A 14,499-nucleotide genomic window follows, 5' to 3' on the forward strand; every position below is an offset into this window, starting at 1 on the left:
GAGGCAGGGTATTGCCATGTTGTGCAGGTTGGTCTCAAACTCCTGGCCTCAAGTGATCCTCTTGCCTTGGCCTACCAAAGTGTTGGGATTATGGAACTAGGAACTACAAAGCACTTCTATTGCTTACCAAAATATGCTGGTTGTCTTGAAAGCACTTGTGTAATTGTTTGAATTGCAAGCTAAACTAGCTACTTTTTCATAGAATGCCACTTTTGTCTGAAAGAATGACTGGCAGACAAACTATGGTTATTTAGATATGGGTATTTGGTAGATTTTTCTCAAAAATGTATGAAGAAATCCTATCACCTAAAACAACTGACAGTATTTGTTGTCAATAACATTTGAACTTTTAAGCAAAAATTAGAATTTCAGAAAACTTGTATCTGCCATGTGAGCCTGACAGCTTTCCAGTACTTAAAAGACCTTCCTGATAATAGTAGTGATATTAACAAATGTGACTTTTTGTTCTTTGAGGCAAAGTTTCCACATGTATAACATAACATATTATACATGAAATGTGTCAACATGTGGAAACTTTGCGTAACTCAGTGAACTGATACTATCTACATGACTAAAAATGCATGATTTTTATAAAATCGTACATGGATAAGTAATCCATTCAGGGTTCTAGTTACACCAATGTGTTTTAATGTGAGATAGTATTAAAAGCTCATTGCTATGGTTTCATAGTGAAACTAACCTTTGAGAAGCTATTATTTGTTGAGTTTTGGTATAGTATCAAAGAAGAATTTCTATAGTTGTCTGAAAGGTTATTAAAATATTACTCCCTTTACAGTATTTGTCTGTGTGGGGCCAGATTTTCTTCATAAACTTAAACCAAAATAACATATCATTCCAAACTGAATACTGAAGCAGATATGAGAATCCATTTGTTTTCTATGAAGATAGACATTGAAGAGATTTGCAAAAATGTAAAATAATGCCACCACTAGCTCACTATATATATTTTTGCTTTCAAAAGTATAGTAAATTTTAATTTAAAACATTGTATATCTTAACATAAATGAATTAATAAATATTTTAAAATTTCTCAGTTTTTATAACATGATAAATATTATAGATTGAGCTTACATAAACAAAAACTCTCTGGGTACTTAATAATTTGTAAGAAAATAAAATGGTGCTGAGACCGAAAGGTTTGAGAAATACTGGTTTAAAACATGTTTATAATTTTTATGTTAACTTGATTATAGGGAATTGATCCATTTTCCTTAGATACTCTTGCAAAACATGGAATAGTAGCTCTTCGCAGAGCAAAAAGAAGAAATATGGAAAGGTAAGCTTGTAGATAATTATATATCCTAACTTTTTAACAGAGTAAATGGAAATTATCCCATGTGTTTTCCTTTTAGCTTATGTGTAAATGTTGTTGAACAAAAGAGTAGCATAAAAAATCCAAATTTTGTTCTTAGTTTAAATAAATAATTGAACTGTCAAAAAGCAAGGTTGTTAACTTACTGCAGAACTTTGTTGAAGTATAAGGAAAGTTTTTATCTTTTTAAAACAGATTTTAAAAACAAAACAATACAACATAATACAGCATGATCTCACTTTTATATATGGAATCTAAAAAAGTTGAACTCATAGAAGTAGATAGTAGAATGGTGGTTACCAGGGGCTGGGGCAGTGGGAGGGGAGGGGCATTGAGACACGTAGGTGGAAGGATACAAAATTTCAGTTAGGAGGAATAAATTCAAGAGATCTATTGTTCAACATGGCAATTATAGTTAATAACAATATATTGTTATTTTAAAAAATGTTTTGCAAACCCATCCAAGAATATACAATGTATTGTATTCTTAGCTTGATTTAGCCATTCCACAGTATATACATATTTAAAAATATCATGTTGTGCTTGATAAATATAGACAATTTTATTAGTCAATTAAAAACAAAAACCCAAACAGTACAATACAGTAACAATACAGTCTTCTGCATATCTTTTCTCCTCTAAGAAATTATTATTTATGTTTTCCATAATCGAGCTATGGTGACATATATGTAATTTCAGACTCTCTCTTGCTTGTGGTGGAATGGCTGTGAATTCTTTTGAAGATCTCACTGTGGATTGCTTGGGACATGCTGGTCTTGTATATGAGTACACATTAGTGAGTATTTCTGTGAATAGTGGTTATAAAGTGAATACTAAGCCTTTCTTTTTTAAAATACTACTTGATCTTTTATTTCATGTTTTGTGTTTTCAGATCTAATTCACAGAACAGATTTTACAATTTATTTACCTAAATGTTAAGAGTTCAGATATAACTTAACTCCTGTAAAACATATCTTTAGTTATGCTTGATAAAAAAAATTCAAATGAAGATTGCATTCTAGTATAAATTGTTGATTTTAGAATGACATTAAATATTAAAGTTAAATATTTTTGTGCCATCCTTTAGGGTGAAGAAAAGTTCACTTTTATTGAGGAGTGTGTTAACCCTCACTCTGTCACCTTGTTGGTTAAAGGACCAAATAAGCATACTCTCACACAAATCAAGGATGCCATAAGAGATGGACTTCGTGCTATCAAAAATGCCATTGAAGATGGTAAGCTCTTGTGATGGATATGACAGAGTCTCGCTCTGTTGCCCAGGCTGGAGTGCAGTGATGCGATCTTGGCCCACTGCAACCTCCGCCTCCCAGGTTCAAGTGATTCTCCTTTCTCATACTTCCAAGTAGCTGAGATTACAGGTGCGTACAACCACACCTGGCTAATTTTTTATATTTTTAGTAGAGATGAGGTTTCGCCATGTTGTTCAGGCTGGTCTTGAACTCCTGGGTTCAAGCAGTCTGCCTTCCTTGGACTACTGAAGTGCTGAAATTATAAGTGTGAACCACCATACCTGGCCTTTAAAATTTTTTTTTTTTAATTTTACTTTTAAATTTTAAGTCTTAATCTATTTGTTTTGAGACCAGGTTTTGAAACTGGCTAATTTTTGTATTTTTGATAGAGATGAGGTTTCACCATGTTGCCAAGGTTGGTCCTGAATTCCTGGGCTGAAGCGATCCACTTGCCTTCGCCTCCCAAAGTGCTGGGATTAGAGGCATAAGCCACTGTGCCTGGCTGCAAACTGCACACACACACACACACACACACCCACACATTTTTTTTTTTTTTTTTTGAGACAGGATCTTCCTCTGTCACCCTGTCTGGAGTGCAGTGGCATCATCATGCAGCCTCAAACTCCTGTGCCCAAGTGATCCACCCACCTTAGCTGGACAATAGGTGCATACCACCACACCTGGCTAATTTTTTTTTTTTTTTTGAGCGGAGTTTCACTCTTGTTCTCAAGCTGGAGTGCGATGGTATGATCTCGGCTCTCTGCAACCTCTGCCTTCCAGGTTCAAGCAATTCTCCTGCCTCAGCCTCCCGAGTAGCTGGGATTACAGGTGTATACCACCACGCCTGGCTTATTTTTGTATTTTTAGTAGAAACAGGGTTTTACCATATTGGCTAGGCTGATCTCGAACTCCTGACCTCAGGTGATCTGCCCGCCTTGGCCTTCCAAAATGCTGGGGTTAACAGGCATGAGCCACTGTGCTTGGCCTACACCTGGCTGATTTTTAAATTTTTTTGTAGAGATGAGGTCTCTCTATGTTGCCCAGGCTGGTCTTGAACTCCTGGCCTCAAGCAATCTTCCCACCTCAGCCTCCCAGAGTGCTGAGATTTGCAGGCATGAGCCACCACATTCAGCTAATGTTGACCATCTTTTAATGTGCATATTTGCCCTCCACATCTTTGGTGAATCTTCTGTTTAAATCTTTTGCCCGTTGAAAAATTGGATTGTTGGCCAGGCACAGTGGTTCTCACCTGTAATTCCAGTACTTTGGGGGGCCAAGGTGCGGGGACTGCTTGAGCCTAGGAGTTTGAAACCAGCCTGAGCAACATAGCAAGACCATGACTCTACATACATACACACAAATAGCCAGGCGTGGTGGTCTGCACCTATAGTTCCAGCTACTTAGGAGGCTGAGTCAAGAAGGTCACTTGAACCCCAAGAGTTTGAGATGACAGTGAGCTATGATCACACCACTGTACTCCAGTCTGGGTGACAGAGCAAGACCGTTTCCAAAAAAAAAAAAGGAAAAAAAATTGTGTTGCTAGTTTTCTATTGTTGAGTCTGAGAGTTCTTTGTGTATATATTGGATACAAGTGCTTTTTCAGATACTCGATTGGCAGATTTTTCTGCTCTATGACTTATTTTATTATTAACAGTGCTTTTCAGAAGAGTTCCTAATTTTGATGAGGTCTAATTTATTATTTTTATTCTCTCATGGATTATGCTTTTAGTGTGGTATCTAAAATATCTTTACCTAATCTGGGGTTACAAAGATTTTCTTCTAGAAGTGTTATAGTCTTAGGTTTTACATTTAGGTCTGTGATTCATTTTAAGTTAATTTTTGTATGTGGTGCAAGTAGGATACAAATTCATTTTTTTCACATAAAGGTATCAGATTGTTTTAGTCTTATTTATTGAAAAGACTTGACTTCTCACTACTGAATTGCGTTTGCTCCTGTATAAAAAAATAAGTTTTTCATATTTGTGTGGTTCTATTTCTGTGCTCTTTTTTCTGTTCTACTGACGTACTTGTCTATTTTAATGTTAATATCATACTGTCCTGATGGCTGTAGCTTTATAATAAATCTTGAAATCAGTATTGTTAACTCTCATTTTAAAGTTATTTTGGTCATTCTAAGTCTTTGGCATTTCCATATGAATTTTAGAATCAGCTTGGCAATTTCTACCAAAAAGATTGCTGCTGGGATTTTGATTGGAACCTTTTTTTTTTGTTTTGTTTTGTTTTTGAGACAGGGTCATACTCTGTTGCCCAGGCTGGAGTGCAGTGGCATGATCATGGCGCACTGCAGACTCGACCTACTGGGCTCAAGTGACTCTCCCACCTTAGCTTCCCAAGTAGCTGGAACCACAACCGTGCATCACTGTGCCTGGTTAATTTTTTTATTTTCTGTAGAGACAACGTCTCATTATGTTGTTGCCCAGCCTGGTCTCAAACTCTTGGACTCAAGCAATCTTCCCACCTTGGCCTCCCAAAGTGCTGGGATTACAGGTGTGAGCCACTACACCTGACTTATTGGAATTTTATTGAATCTATAGATCAATTTGGGGATAGTCGATATCTTAACAATGAGCCATCTAACTCATGAATATCATCTTTTCTATTTATTTGAGTCTTCTTGAATTTATCTCAGCAATATTTTGTAATTCTTAGTATACGAGCCTCAAACACTTCCCCCCCATATTTCTCTCTCTATATTTCATTTATTTTGTTGTAATTGTATATGTTATTTTTAAAATTTCAATTTCTGATTGTTCGTTGCTAATATATAGAAATATAGTTTATTTTATACGTTGATATTGAATTCTGCAACCTTGCCAAATCACTTATTAGTTCTGTTAGCTTTCTTATAGGCTTCATTTAATTGTCTATATAAGTTATCATGTTGTCGCTAATAAGACAGTTATATTTTTTTCCTTCCAATATGGATATTTAAAAATTTTCCCCCTTATTTCATGGGCTAGAACCACCAGTATAATGTTGACTAGGAATAATGAGAATGGATATCCTTTCCTCATTCCCGATCTTAGGGGGAAAGTATTCAATCTTTCTCCATTATGTATGTTGTTAGCTATACGTTTTCATCAGGTTGAGGAAGTTCTCTTCTGCACCTAGTTTGCTGGCAGTTTTTAATCAGGAATAAATGTAAAATGTCAGGCTGGGGGTGGTGGATCATGCCTGTAATCCCAGCACTTTGGGAGGCCAAGGCGGGTGGATCACCTAAGGTCAGGAGTTCGAGACCAGCATGACCAACATGGTAAAACGCCATCTCTTCTAAAGATACAAAAATTCGCTGAGCGTGGTGCCGGGCGCCTGTAATCCCAGATGCTTGGGAGGCTGAGACAGGAGAATCTCTTGAACCTGGGAGGTGGAGGTTGCAGTGAGTCAAGACTGTACCATTGCACTCCAGCCTGGGCAACAAGAGTGAAACTTTTTTTTTTTTTTTTGGTCACACACACACACACACCCACCCACCCACCCCCACACACACACGGAATAAATGCCAAATGCTTTTTCTGCATCTATTAAGATGATCATATGATTTTTCTCATTTAGGTTTTTTTTTTTTTTTTTTTTTTTTTTTTTTTTTTTGGGGATGGAGTCTCGCTTTGTCACCCAGGCTAGAGTGCCACGGCAAAATCTTGGCTTGCGGCAATCTTCGCCTGCCAGGTTCAAGCAATTCTCCTGCCTCAGCCTCCTGAGTAGGTGGGATTACAGGCACACTACCACACCCGGGTAAGTTTTGTATTTTTTTAGTAGAGATGGGGTTTCACCCTGTTGTCCTGGCTAGTCTCAAACTTCTGACCTCAGGTGATTTGCTTGCCTTGGCCTCCCAAAATTCTGTGGTTATAGGCATGAGCCACTATGCCTGGCCCTCATTTAGTTTTTTAATGCAGTAAATTACATTGATTGATTCAACTGTTCAAGTAACCTTACATTCTTGGGATAAACCATACTGGTTATATTGCATCTTACTTTTAAAAAATTTAATGGATTACACGTTTTTAAATTGTGGTAAATATATGTAACATAAAATTTACAGTTTAACAGTTTCTAAGTATACAGTTCGGTAGTAGTAAGTGCATTCACAGTGTTGTGTAACCATTATCACCACCCATCTCCAGAACTTTTTTTCCTTGCAGAACTGAAACTCTGTACCCATTAAACAATAACTCTCCATTTCCTACCCACCTCCCCAGCCCTGGGTAACCATCATTCTACTTTCTGTATCTATGAGTTTACTCTATGTATCTCATATAATTCGAATCATACAGTTTTTATCCTTTTGTATCTGGCTTATTTCACTTTGCATAGTGTCATCAAGGTTTCCTCATATTGTAGCATGTGCCAGAATTTCCTTCCTTTTTACAGTTGAATAATATTCTATTATATGTATATACCACAATTTATTTGTCTATTAATAGAAATATGTGTTGCATTTCATTTACCTTTTGGCTATTGTAAATAATGCTACTATGTGTATTGTCCTTTTTTATGTATTGTTTGACTTAACTGGCTAAAATTTTGTTAAGAATTTTTACATATATATTCGTAAGGGCTCTTCGTCTGTGTATATTTTTTCTTATAATACTTTTATCTTTTTTGGTGTAAGAATAGTGCTGTCCTCGTAGAGTGAATTGGGAAGTTTTTCTTCTTGTTCAAATTTCTGAAAGTGTTAATTTGTTGTGGAGAATTGGTATTGTTTCTTTCTTAAATGTTTAGTAGACTGTCAATAAAGCCATCTGAGCCTGGAGTTTTCTTTGTGAGAAAGCTTGTAATGACAAATTCAATTTTTTAAATAGATATAGGCCTGTAAAGTTTTTTTTTTTTTTTTTTTTGTTTGTTTGAGCTTTAGCGGTTTGTGTCTTTTGAGAATTTGTCCACTTCATCTAAGTTAGGACCATCAACTATTATCTGTGACCTAAATCTGGTTTGCTGGCTGTTTTGGGTAAATAAAGTTTTATTGGAATGTGGCCATATTAATTTGTCTATGTATTGTCTGTGGCTATTTTGGTGTTACAGTGGCAGAGTTGAATAGTTGCAAAAGAAATGCTGTGGCCTGAAAAATATTGACTGGCCTTTTGCAGGAAGTTTACCAGCCTCTGATCTACAGTTTCAACTTTGGTCATGGCTCACTGCAGCCTTGACTTCCCAGGCTCAGGCAATCCTCCCACCTCAGCCTCCCAGGTAGCTGGGATAACAGGTGTGTGCCACCACACCCAACTAATTTTTGTATTTTTTGTAGTGATAGGGTCCCACTATGTTTCCCAGGGTGGTCTTGAATTTCTGGGCTCAAGTGATCTACCTGCTTTGGCCTCCCAAAGTGCTGGGGCTATAGGAATGAGCCACCATACCCTGCCCTTTTTTAGTTTTTTAAGGTGGAAGCTGGGGTCATTAGTTTGAGAACTGTCTTCATTCCTAATATAGGTGTATAGTGGTATAAATTTCTCTTTAAGTACTGCTTTAGGGATGCTAAAATTTTGATACCTTGTGTTTTCACAAGGAATGGGATCAGGGAAGTTTTCAAAGATTCTAGTAATCTCTTTCTTAAGGTGGGTGGTAGGTATATGGATACATTTGTTTATTTATACAATTATTCTTTATATTTTACACATATAAATATTCTTTTGAGTGTATTCTGTATTTAACAAGGAACTTCTTAAAAATGTGAATGGGAGGTAATGATGTAATCATCTGGTAGGTAAACAACTCTTTGAGCGATTATATCGTGAAGTGAAGCAGAAAAAGGGGATAGTAATTTTAAAATGATGTGAGATAAAAGGGGAGATTATTTTTGTATTGTTTTGTTTTAAAGGTGGGTGATTCTGAAGTGAATTTACTGATTTAAATAACAGTCATAAACCTTATGAAACCATACAAGTAGCAGATATAAAAGTCATATCCTGATGTGAAAATTGATGTGTTTAACCAAAACTCTTGCTTTAGAAAATAGTACTACCTAAATTTTTTCTTAGATAGCAGTTTGAGTTCTGCTCCAATACAAAAAACAAAGACTTCACTGAGTTCCAAGAATTCCTTATCGAAAACTATGGCCAAATTATCTTGGCCTAAAACATTTTCACGTCAGATATTGTAATCAGTTACATGTCAATATAAATTAAAAATAATGACCTCTTAAAAGTAGTCATAAGCCTGGGTGTGGTGGCTCAATGCCTGTAATCCCAGCACTTTGGGAGGTAGAGGTGGGTGGATCACTTGAAGTCAGGAGTTCAAGACCAGCCTGGCCAACATGGTGAAACCCCGTCTCTATTAAAAATACAAAAATTAGCTGGCTGTGGTGGTGCATACCTGTAATCCCAGCTACTCAGAAGGCTGAGGTAGGAGGATCACTTGAACCTGGGAGGCAGAGGTTGGAGTGAGCCAAGATCATGCCACTACACTGCAGCCTGGGTGACGGGTAAAATTCCATCTCAGAAAAAGAAAAGTAGTTATAAAAGAGTAAGATTAAGGTAAAAAGAAATTATTCTCATTTACTGGAGGATAAGCAGCGAAATAAGCTGTTTGCAGCCAGTTATCTGTACTATGCCTATTTATTTAATGACATATAACCTCAGGATGTTTCATAAGACAACTGAGTAATTACTGACCTGTGCAATTTATTTGATTTCTGTAGACAGTAAAACATAGTTGAATAGTTAATTGCTTTTTTTCTCTATCTCTTTTTTTGGTCTTTATGGCATGTCTTGCCAGTCATCTTTTTTCTCTCCAATAGGTTGTGTGGTTCCTGGGGCTGGTGCAGTTGAAGTGGCAATGGCTGAAGCTCTTATTACATACAAGAACAGAGTAACAGGAAGAGCTCGTCTTGGAGTCCAAGCTTTTGCTGATGCTTTACTCATTATTCCCAAGGTATAGCTACCCTTTCTGCCAAATAACAACTGGTTAGACACAAGGTGTTTAATTACAAATTGCCCATATTATCTGATAGCTAATGGAGTAGACAGACAGGCATTTATAGGCATTTCCTTACGCAGTTTTCTCTTAGATATTTTACAACTAAAGCAGGGAAACTTTTGAGATAACAGCCCAGAATCCTTGCACTGTCTCATGAAATAGCCAGCTTACCCCCTTGTTTGCTCCTCTGAGTTCCAAAAATTACAGTGGCTCCAAAAATTTCCTTCAGAAATGACTCATGATTAACTAATCATAATGAAAAAGTTTAGAACTTAAAATTTAGTTAGATTTTATGGTACATCTTTGCTTTGTTAGTGGTATCCAAATGCAATCAATTTGTAAAGAGTGAGGACTTAGGGCTGTTTAGCATTCCTAGATATAACCTTGCGTTTGTCATCACCATTATAATTCCTAGAAAAAGAGAAAACAGAATTTTTCCATGTGGCAACCTAAGGACAGAAAACAACCGTTCCTTTCTAGTTGCCTTAATTGGTTTTGAACTATCTTAGAAATATCCTAAAACTACTTTAAAGATGCTATCACCATGAATTAAAACATTATTGACAATACTAGCAAAATCTCTTTGCTAATTTCTATTAAAATTATTCATAATTTGTGAAATCTTTGTGAATTAGATTTCTATTTTTTCTTTCCCTAGAGCAGCAAAGTCAGTATGATCCTGTTGTTGACAGAAATTGGTAACCCTAGAATACATTGGTGGTACCTTTTTCCTCATCAGCTGGTGATTTGGGACCACTTGGAAATGAGCCTGGTTTGGAGTGTGGGTATCTCCAACCCTGTTACCACAGGTCATGACTTTCCTCATGAAGATGAGGGGCACAAAGGTGCTGCAAATATTCTGGTTTCCCTAGCCTAGGAAGAATTGGAGGGTATGTGGCTAGCAGCACTAGAGGAAACAAGAACATCACTGTACTTCCTTCCACACCAAAAAAAATAAAAAACAAACAAACAAAAAAACCTTTTGCAAGAAGGGAAATGAATGTAGTGGGCTGGAAATGGGGAACTCTGATGTCCTCAGAATTTAGTGTGATGTGCAAAGGGGAAATGTTTAAGTAAATATAAAAACTACTAGATAGATGAAATAATCATTTGATTTAGATTAAAAGTGGAAAAAGGAGATGATTGCCATGTTATAGGTGTGTTTTTACAAGACTAAAGAGTATTTTTATATTTGATATATGTGAAGGTATTATGCATCTATATTTATTTATTTTTTTATTCCTAAGGTTCTTGCTCAGAATGCTGGTTATGACCCACAGGAAACACTAGTAAAAATTCAGTCTGAGCATTTCGAATCAAAACAACTTGTTGGCATAGATTTGAATACAGGTAAGAAAGTGAAGGAAAATTAGCTGCTTAATAAAGAGATTATTCTTTAGTTATCCAGATCTTCTAGTAAAGGAGTGGAGGTTTGGGTAACTTTAATATTTAAATTTTAGATGCCTTTAATTTATTTTCAAGCTTCTTAAAAATATTCATTCATTTAAGAAATAGATATTAAGTGCTTGTTTTCCTCTTGGGCTTCACATAGAACAAAACAGACGAAATTATCTGCCCCTGGGAGCTTATGTTGTAGTGGGAGAAGGTAGGCAGTAAATAATAACTTTAATAAATAAACTCCTTCAGCATTTTAGAAAGTAATGAATTATATGAAAAAGAGTGATATAATGATCATGAACGCTAGTGCAGGAGGGTGGAGAAAGAATGGCAGCTTAAAGAGGTTGATCAGGATAGGCATCATCAAGAAGATGTCTGTTGAAAAAAAGTGGAAGGAAATGAGGAAATTAGCCATGTGGGCAACTGGGGTTAAGTGTTCTAGGGAAAGGGAACAACCAGTGGAAAAGCCAGTGTCTGATGTTTTTGAGGAAGGAGGAAGGAGGTGTGAGAGGTGACAAAAGGTCACATCATGCAAAGGCATTTGGGCCAGTCTCAGGACTTTGGCTTTTCCTTTAGAGGAGCAGGGAGCAATTTTGAGTAGAGGTGTGACATGGCCTAATTAATTAATTTATGGGACAGTCTGGTTCTGTCGCCCAGGCTGGAGTTCAGTGGCATGATCTCAGCTCACTGTAACCTCTGCCTCCCAGGTTCAAGCATTTCTCCGGCTTCAGCCTCCCGACTAGCTGGGATTAACAGGTGCCAGCTGCCATGCCTGGCTAATTTTTGTATTTTTAGTAGAGACAGGATTTCATCATGTTGGCCAGGCACATGGCCTAATTATGTTTAGGAGGATCACTCTGGCCACTTTCCACTCTGTAGAGAAGTCAGCTGAATAAGCAGAAGGTTGGAGTTGTAATCAACTGTGGTGGAAAAGATTGGCTAGAGCAGGTTGTGGGTGAGAAGACATCAGCATTCAGTTTGGCAGAGTCAAGGTTGAAGCATCTGCAATCTTTTAATTAAAGAAGTTGGGCCAGGCGCAGTGGCTTACACTTGTAATCCCAGCACTTTGGGAGGCCAAGGCGGGTGGATCACCTGAGATCAGGAGTTCAAGACCGGCCTGGCCAACATAGTGAAACCTCGTCTCTACTAAAAATACTAAAAATTATCTGGGCATGGTGAAATGCACATGTAATCCCACCTACTCAGGAGGCTGAGGCAGGAGAATCACTTGAACCAGGGAGGCGGAGGTTATGGTGAGATGAAGTCTTGCCATTGCACTTCAGCCTGGGCAACAAGAATGAAACTCTGTCTCAAAAAAAAAAAAAAAAAAAAGTTGGATATATGGGTCTGGAGTTCAAGGAAGAGGTCTGGGTTGGAGATTAAAACTTGAGAGTCAGGCGGGGTGCAGTGACTCACGCCTGTAGTTCCAGCACTCTGGGAGCCGAGGTGGGCAGATCACTTGAGGTCAGGATTTCAGAGCAGCCTGGCCAACATGGTGAAACACTGTCTCTACTAAAAATATGAAAATTAGCCAGGCATGGTGGAGAGCACCTGTAATCATAGATACTCAGGAGGCTGAGGCAGGAGAATTACTTGAACCCAGGAGGCAGAGGTTGCAGTGAGATGAGATTTCGCCACTGCACTCCAGTCTAGGTGACAGAGCGAGATCTCTGTCTCAAAAACAAAAACAAAACACCACAACCTCCCCTGCTCCCAACCTTGAGAGTCATCAGATGTGTATGGTTTAAATCTAAAAATCTGGATGAGATCACCTAGGGAGTAAGTGTAGAGAGAAAAGAGTCTAGGACTGAACCTTTGGGTACTTCAACATTAAGAGGTCAGGGAGGGAGAGGAAGAATCAGCGAAGTAATCAGAAAAAGAGCCAGTAGTGCAAAAGAAAGAAAACCAGGGGAATATAGTGTCCTGGAAGACAAGAAAGAGTAAGCAGGAGAGTGGATTAACTGTGTTAGATGTTGGTAGATGAGGCCTGAGAATCAACCATTGGATTTAACAATATGGAGGTCATTGATGACCGTGACAAAAGTAGTTTTGGTAGTGTATTAAGTATTTTTAGAAGGTACCAATTAATATTAATAGAAAATACCAATATTTTGGTATTAAAATTGTTTTTACTTTGCAGGTGAGCCAATGGTAGCAGCAGATGAAGGAGTTTGGGATAATTATTGTGTAAAAAAACAACTTCTTCACTCTTGGTAAGTTTGTATGAACATAAAGTGAAAGACCTTTAGAGTTATAATTGATAATATTAAGGTGAAAATTTTTTCTATTATTTTTGTCATTCTACAGTGGAAAAATTGTCAAGTATATGAAAGGTGTAGTATTCAGTTATTAGGAATAGCTTCTGTCATTTTATAGTCCATAGTCCGTTTTGTGTTTTAGATCTAGCAGTGTTAAGTTATAAGAAAAATTAGTCTATTTCAGGGGGAAGGGAAAGGGGAAATTTTGCTAAAATAGTAGAACATGCATGGTGGAGAAAATCAAATGATATTGTAAAAATAAGCTCAATTTTGCTGGAATATAAATCAGGCATCCACCTTATCAGCAAAAGATTTGAAATTATAATACAAAGCATGACATTTGGGCCAGGCGTGGTGGCTCACACTTGTAATTGCAGCACTTTGGGAGGCCAAGGCAGGTGGATCACCTGAGGTCAGGAGTTCGAGACCAGCCTGGCCAACATGGAGAAATCCTGTCCCTACTAAAATATAAAAATTAGCTGAGTGTGATGGTGGGCACCTGTAATCCTAGCTACTCGAGAGGCTGAGGCAGGAGAATTGCTTGAACCTGGGAGGTGGAGGTTGCAGTGAGCTGAGGTCTCACCATGCACTCCAGCCTGGGCAACAAGAATTAAACTCCATCTTAAAAAAAAAAAAAAAAAAAAAAGGGTGACATTTCTATTTATAATAGCCTTGTCTCATAAAATATCACACCAACATCATTAAAGAACAAAGTACCCTACATAGCTAAAGATTGCTGGGGGAAAAAGTTAAGAGTGGGTTAGGTAGGCTTTACTCACTCTCTAATGTTTTTCTTTAGCACAGTGATTGCCACCAACATTCTCCTGGTTGATGAAATTATGCGAGCTGGGATGTCTTCTCTCAAAGGGTGATTGAATTCAAAATCAACTCTTTGAGAAGATGAAATTTAGTGCCCTTTATATCTGACTACTTTTGTGTAACCTGAACCATTCTGAATTTCTACACAATAAATGCAGTTGATATCTTTCGGGTCTTAACAGTCTCAAAAATATTTCATCAAGGTATAAAGAACACAAGAAATACATTTACAGTAAAGGAATAATAATTAAAATATTTCCCCAAGAGTCCTAACTCCCCACATATATGTTATATGCTATTGCAGTTTTTATAACATAGGATATTTATGATTTTTAGACCTTTTGGCAAGTTTTAATTAACAACATAGAGTTTTAGTGCACCCAAGTAAATTTCCAATTTATCAGAGGGTATAAATGTAGTAGGACAAAAATGTTTCATTTTCTCTCAAAATTCTTTCAGTGATTTCTTGCTGCCACTCTTTCCTCTTATAAATATGGAATATAGCTTCGGA

At 37.2% G+C, this 14,499-nt stretch overlaps 1 protein-coding gene across 2 annotated transcripts in view; it reads left to right on the forward strand.

The window, feature by feature from the left end:
* The window catches only part of CCT6B (chaperonin containing TCP1 subunit 6B), a 38,854-nt gene extending 24,687 nt beyond the window's left edge, over positions 1-14,167 (forward strand). For both annotated transcript variants that reach the window (XM_032280897.1, XM_032280898.1), the window contains 7 exons: positions 1,215-1,297; positions 2,033-2,129; positions 2,421-2,568; positions 9,335-9,468; positions 10,761-10,863; positions 13,052-13,124; positions 13,969-14,167. In XM_032280897.1, the coding sequence (XP_032136788.1) occupies positions 1,215-1,297; positions 2,033-2,129; positions 2,421-2,568; positions 9,335-9,468; positions 10,761-10,863; positions 13,052-13,124; positions 13,969-14,041 (711 nt within the window). In that variant the 3' untranslated portion in view covers positions 14,042-14,167. The remainder of the gene's footprint in view (positions 1-1,214; positions 1,298-2,032; positions 2,130-2,420; positions 2,569-9,334; positions 9,469-10,760; positions 10,864-13,051; positions 13,125-13,968) is intronic.
* Positions 14,168-14,499: the final 332 nt, after the last annotated feature.

Source organism: Sapajus apella, unplaced genomic scaffold (genome assembly GCF_009761245.1).
Source record: "Sapajus apella isolate SASKATOON/1434 unplaced genomic scaffold, GSC_monkey_1.0 scaffold12, whole genome shotgun sequence".
NCBI classification, from domain to species: Eukaryota; Metazoa; Chordata; class Mammalia; order Primates; family Cebidae; genus Sapajus; species Sapajus apella.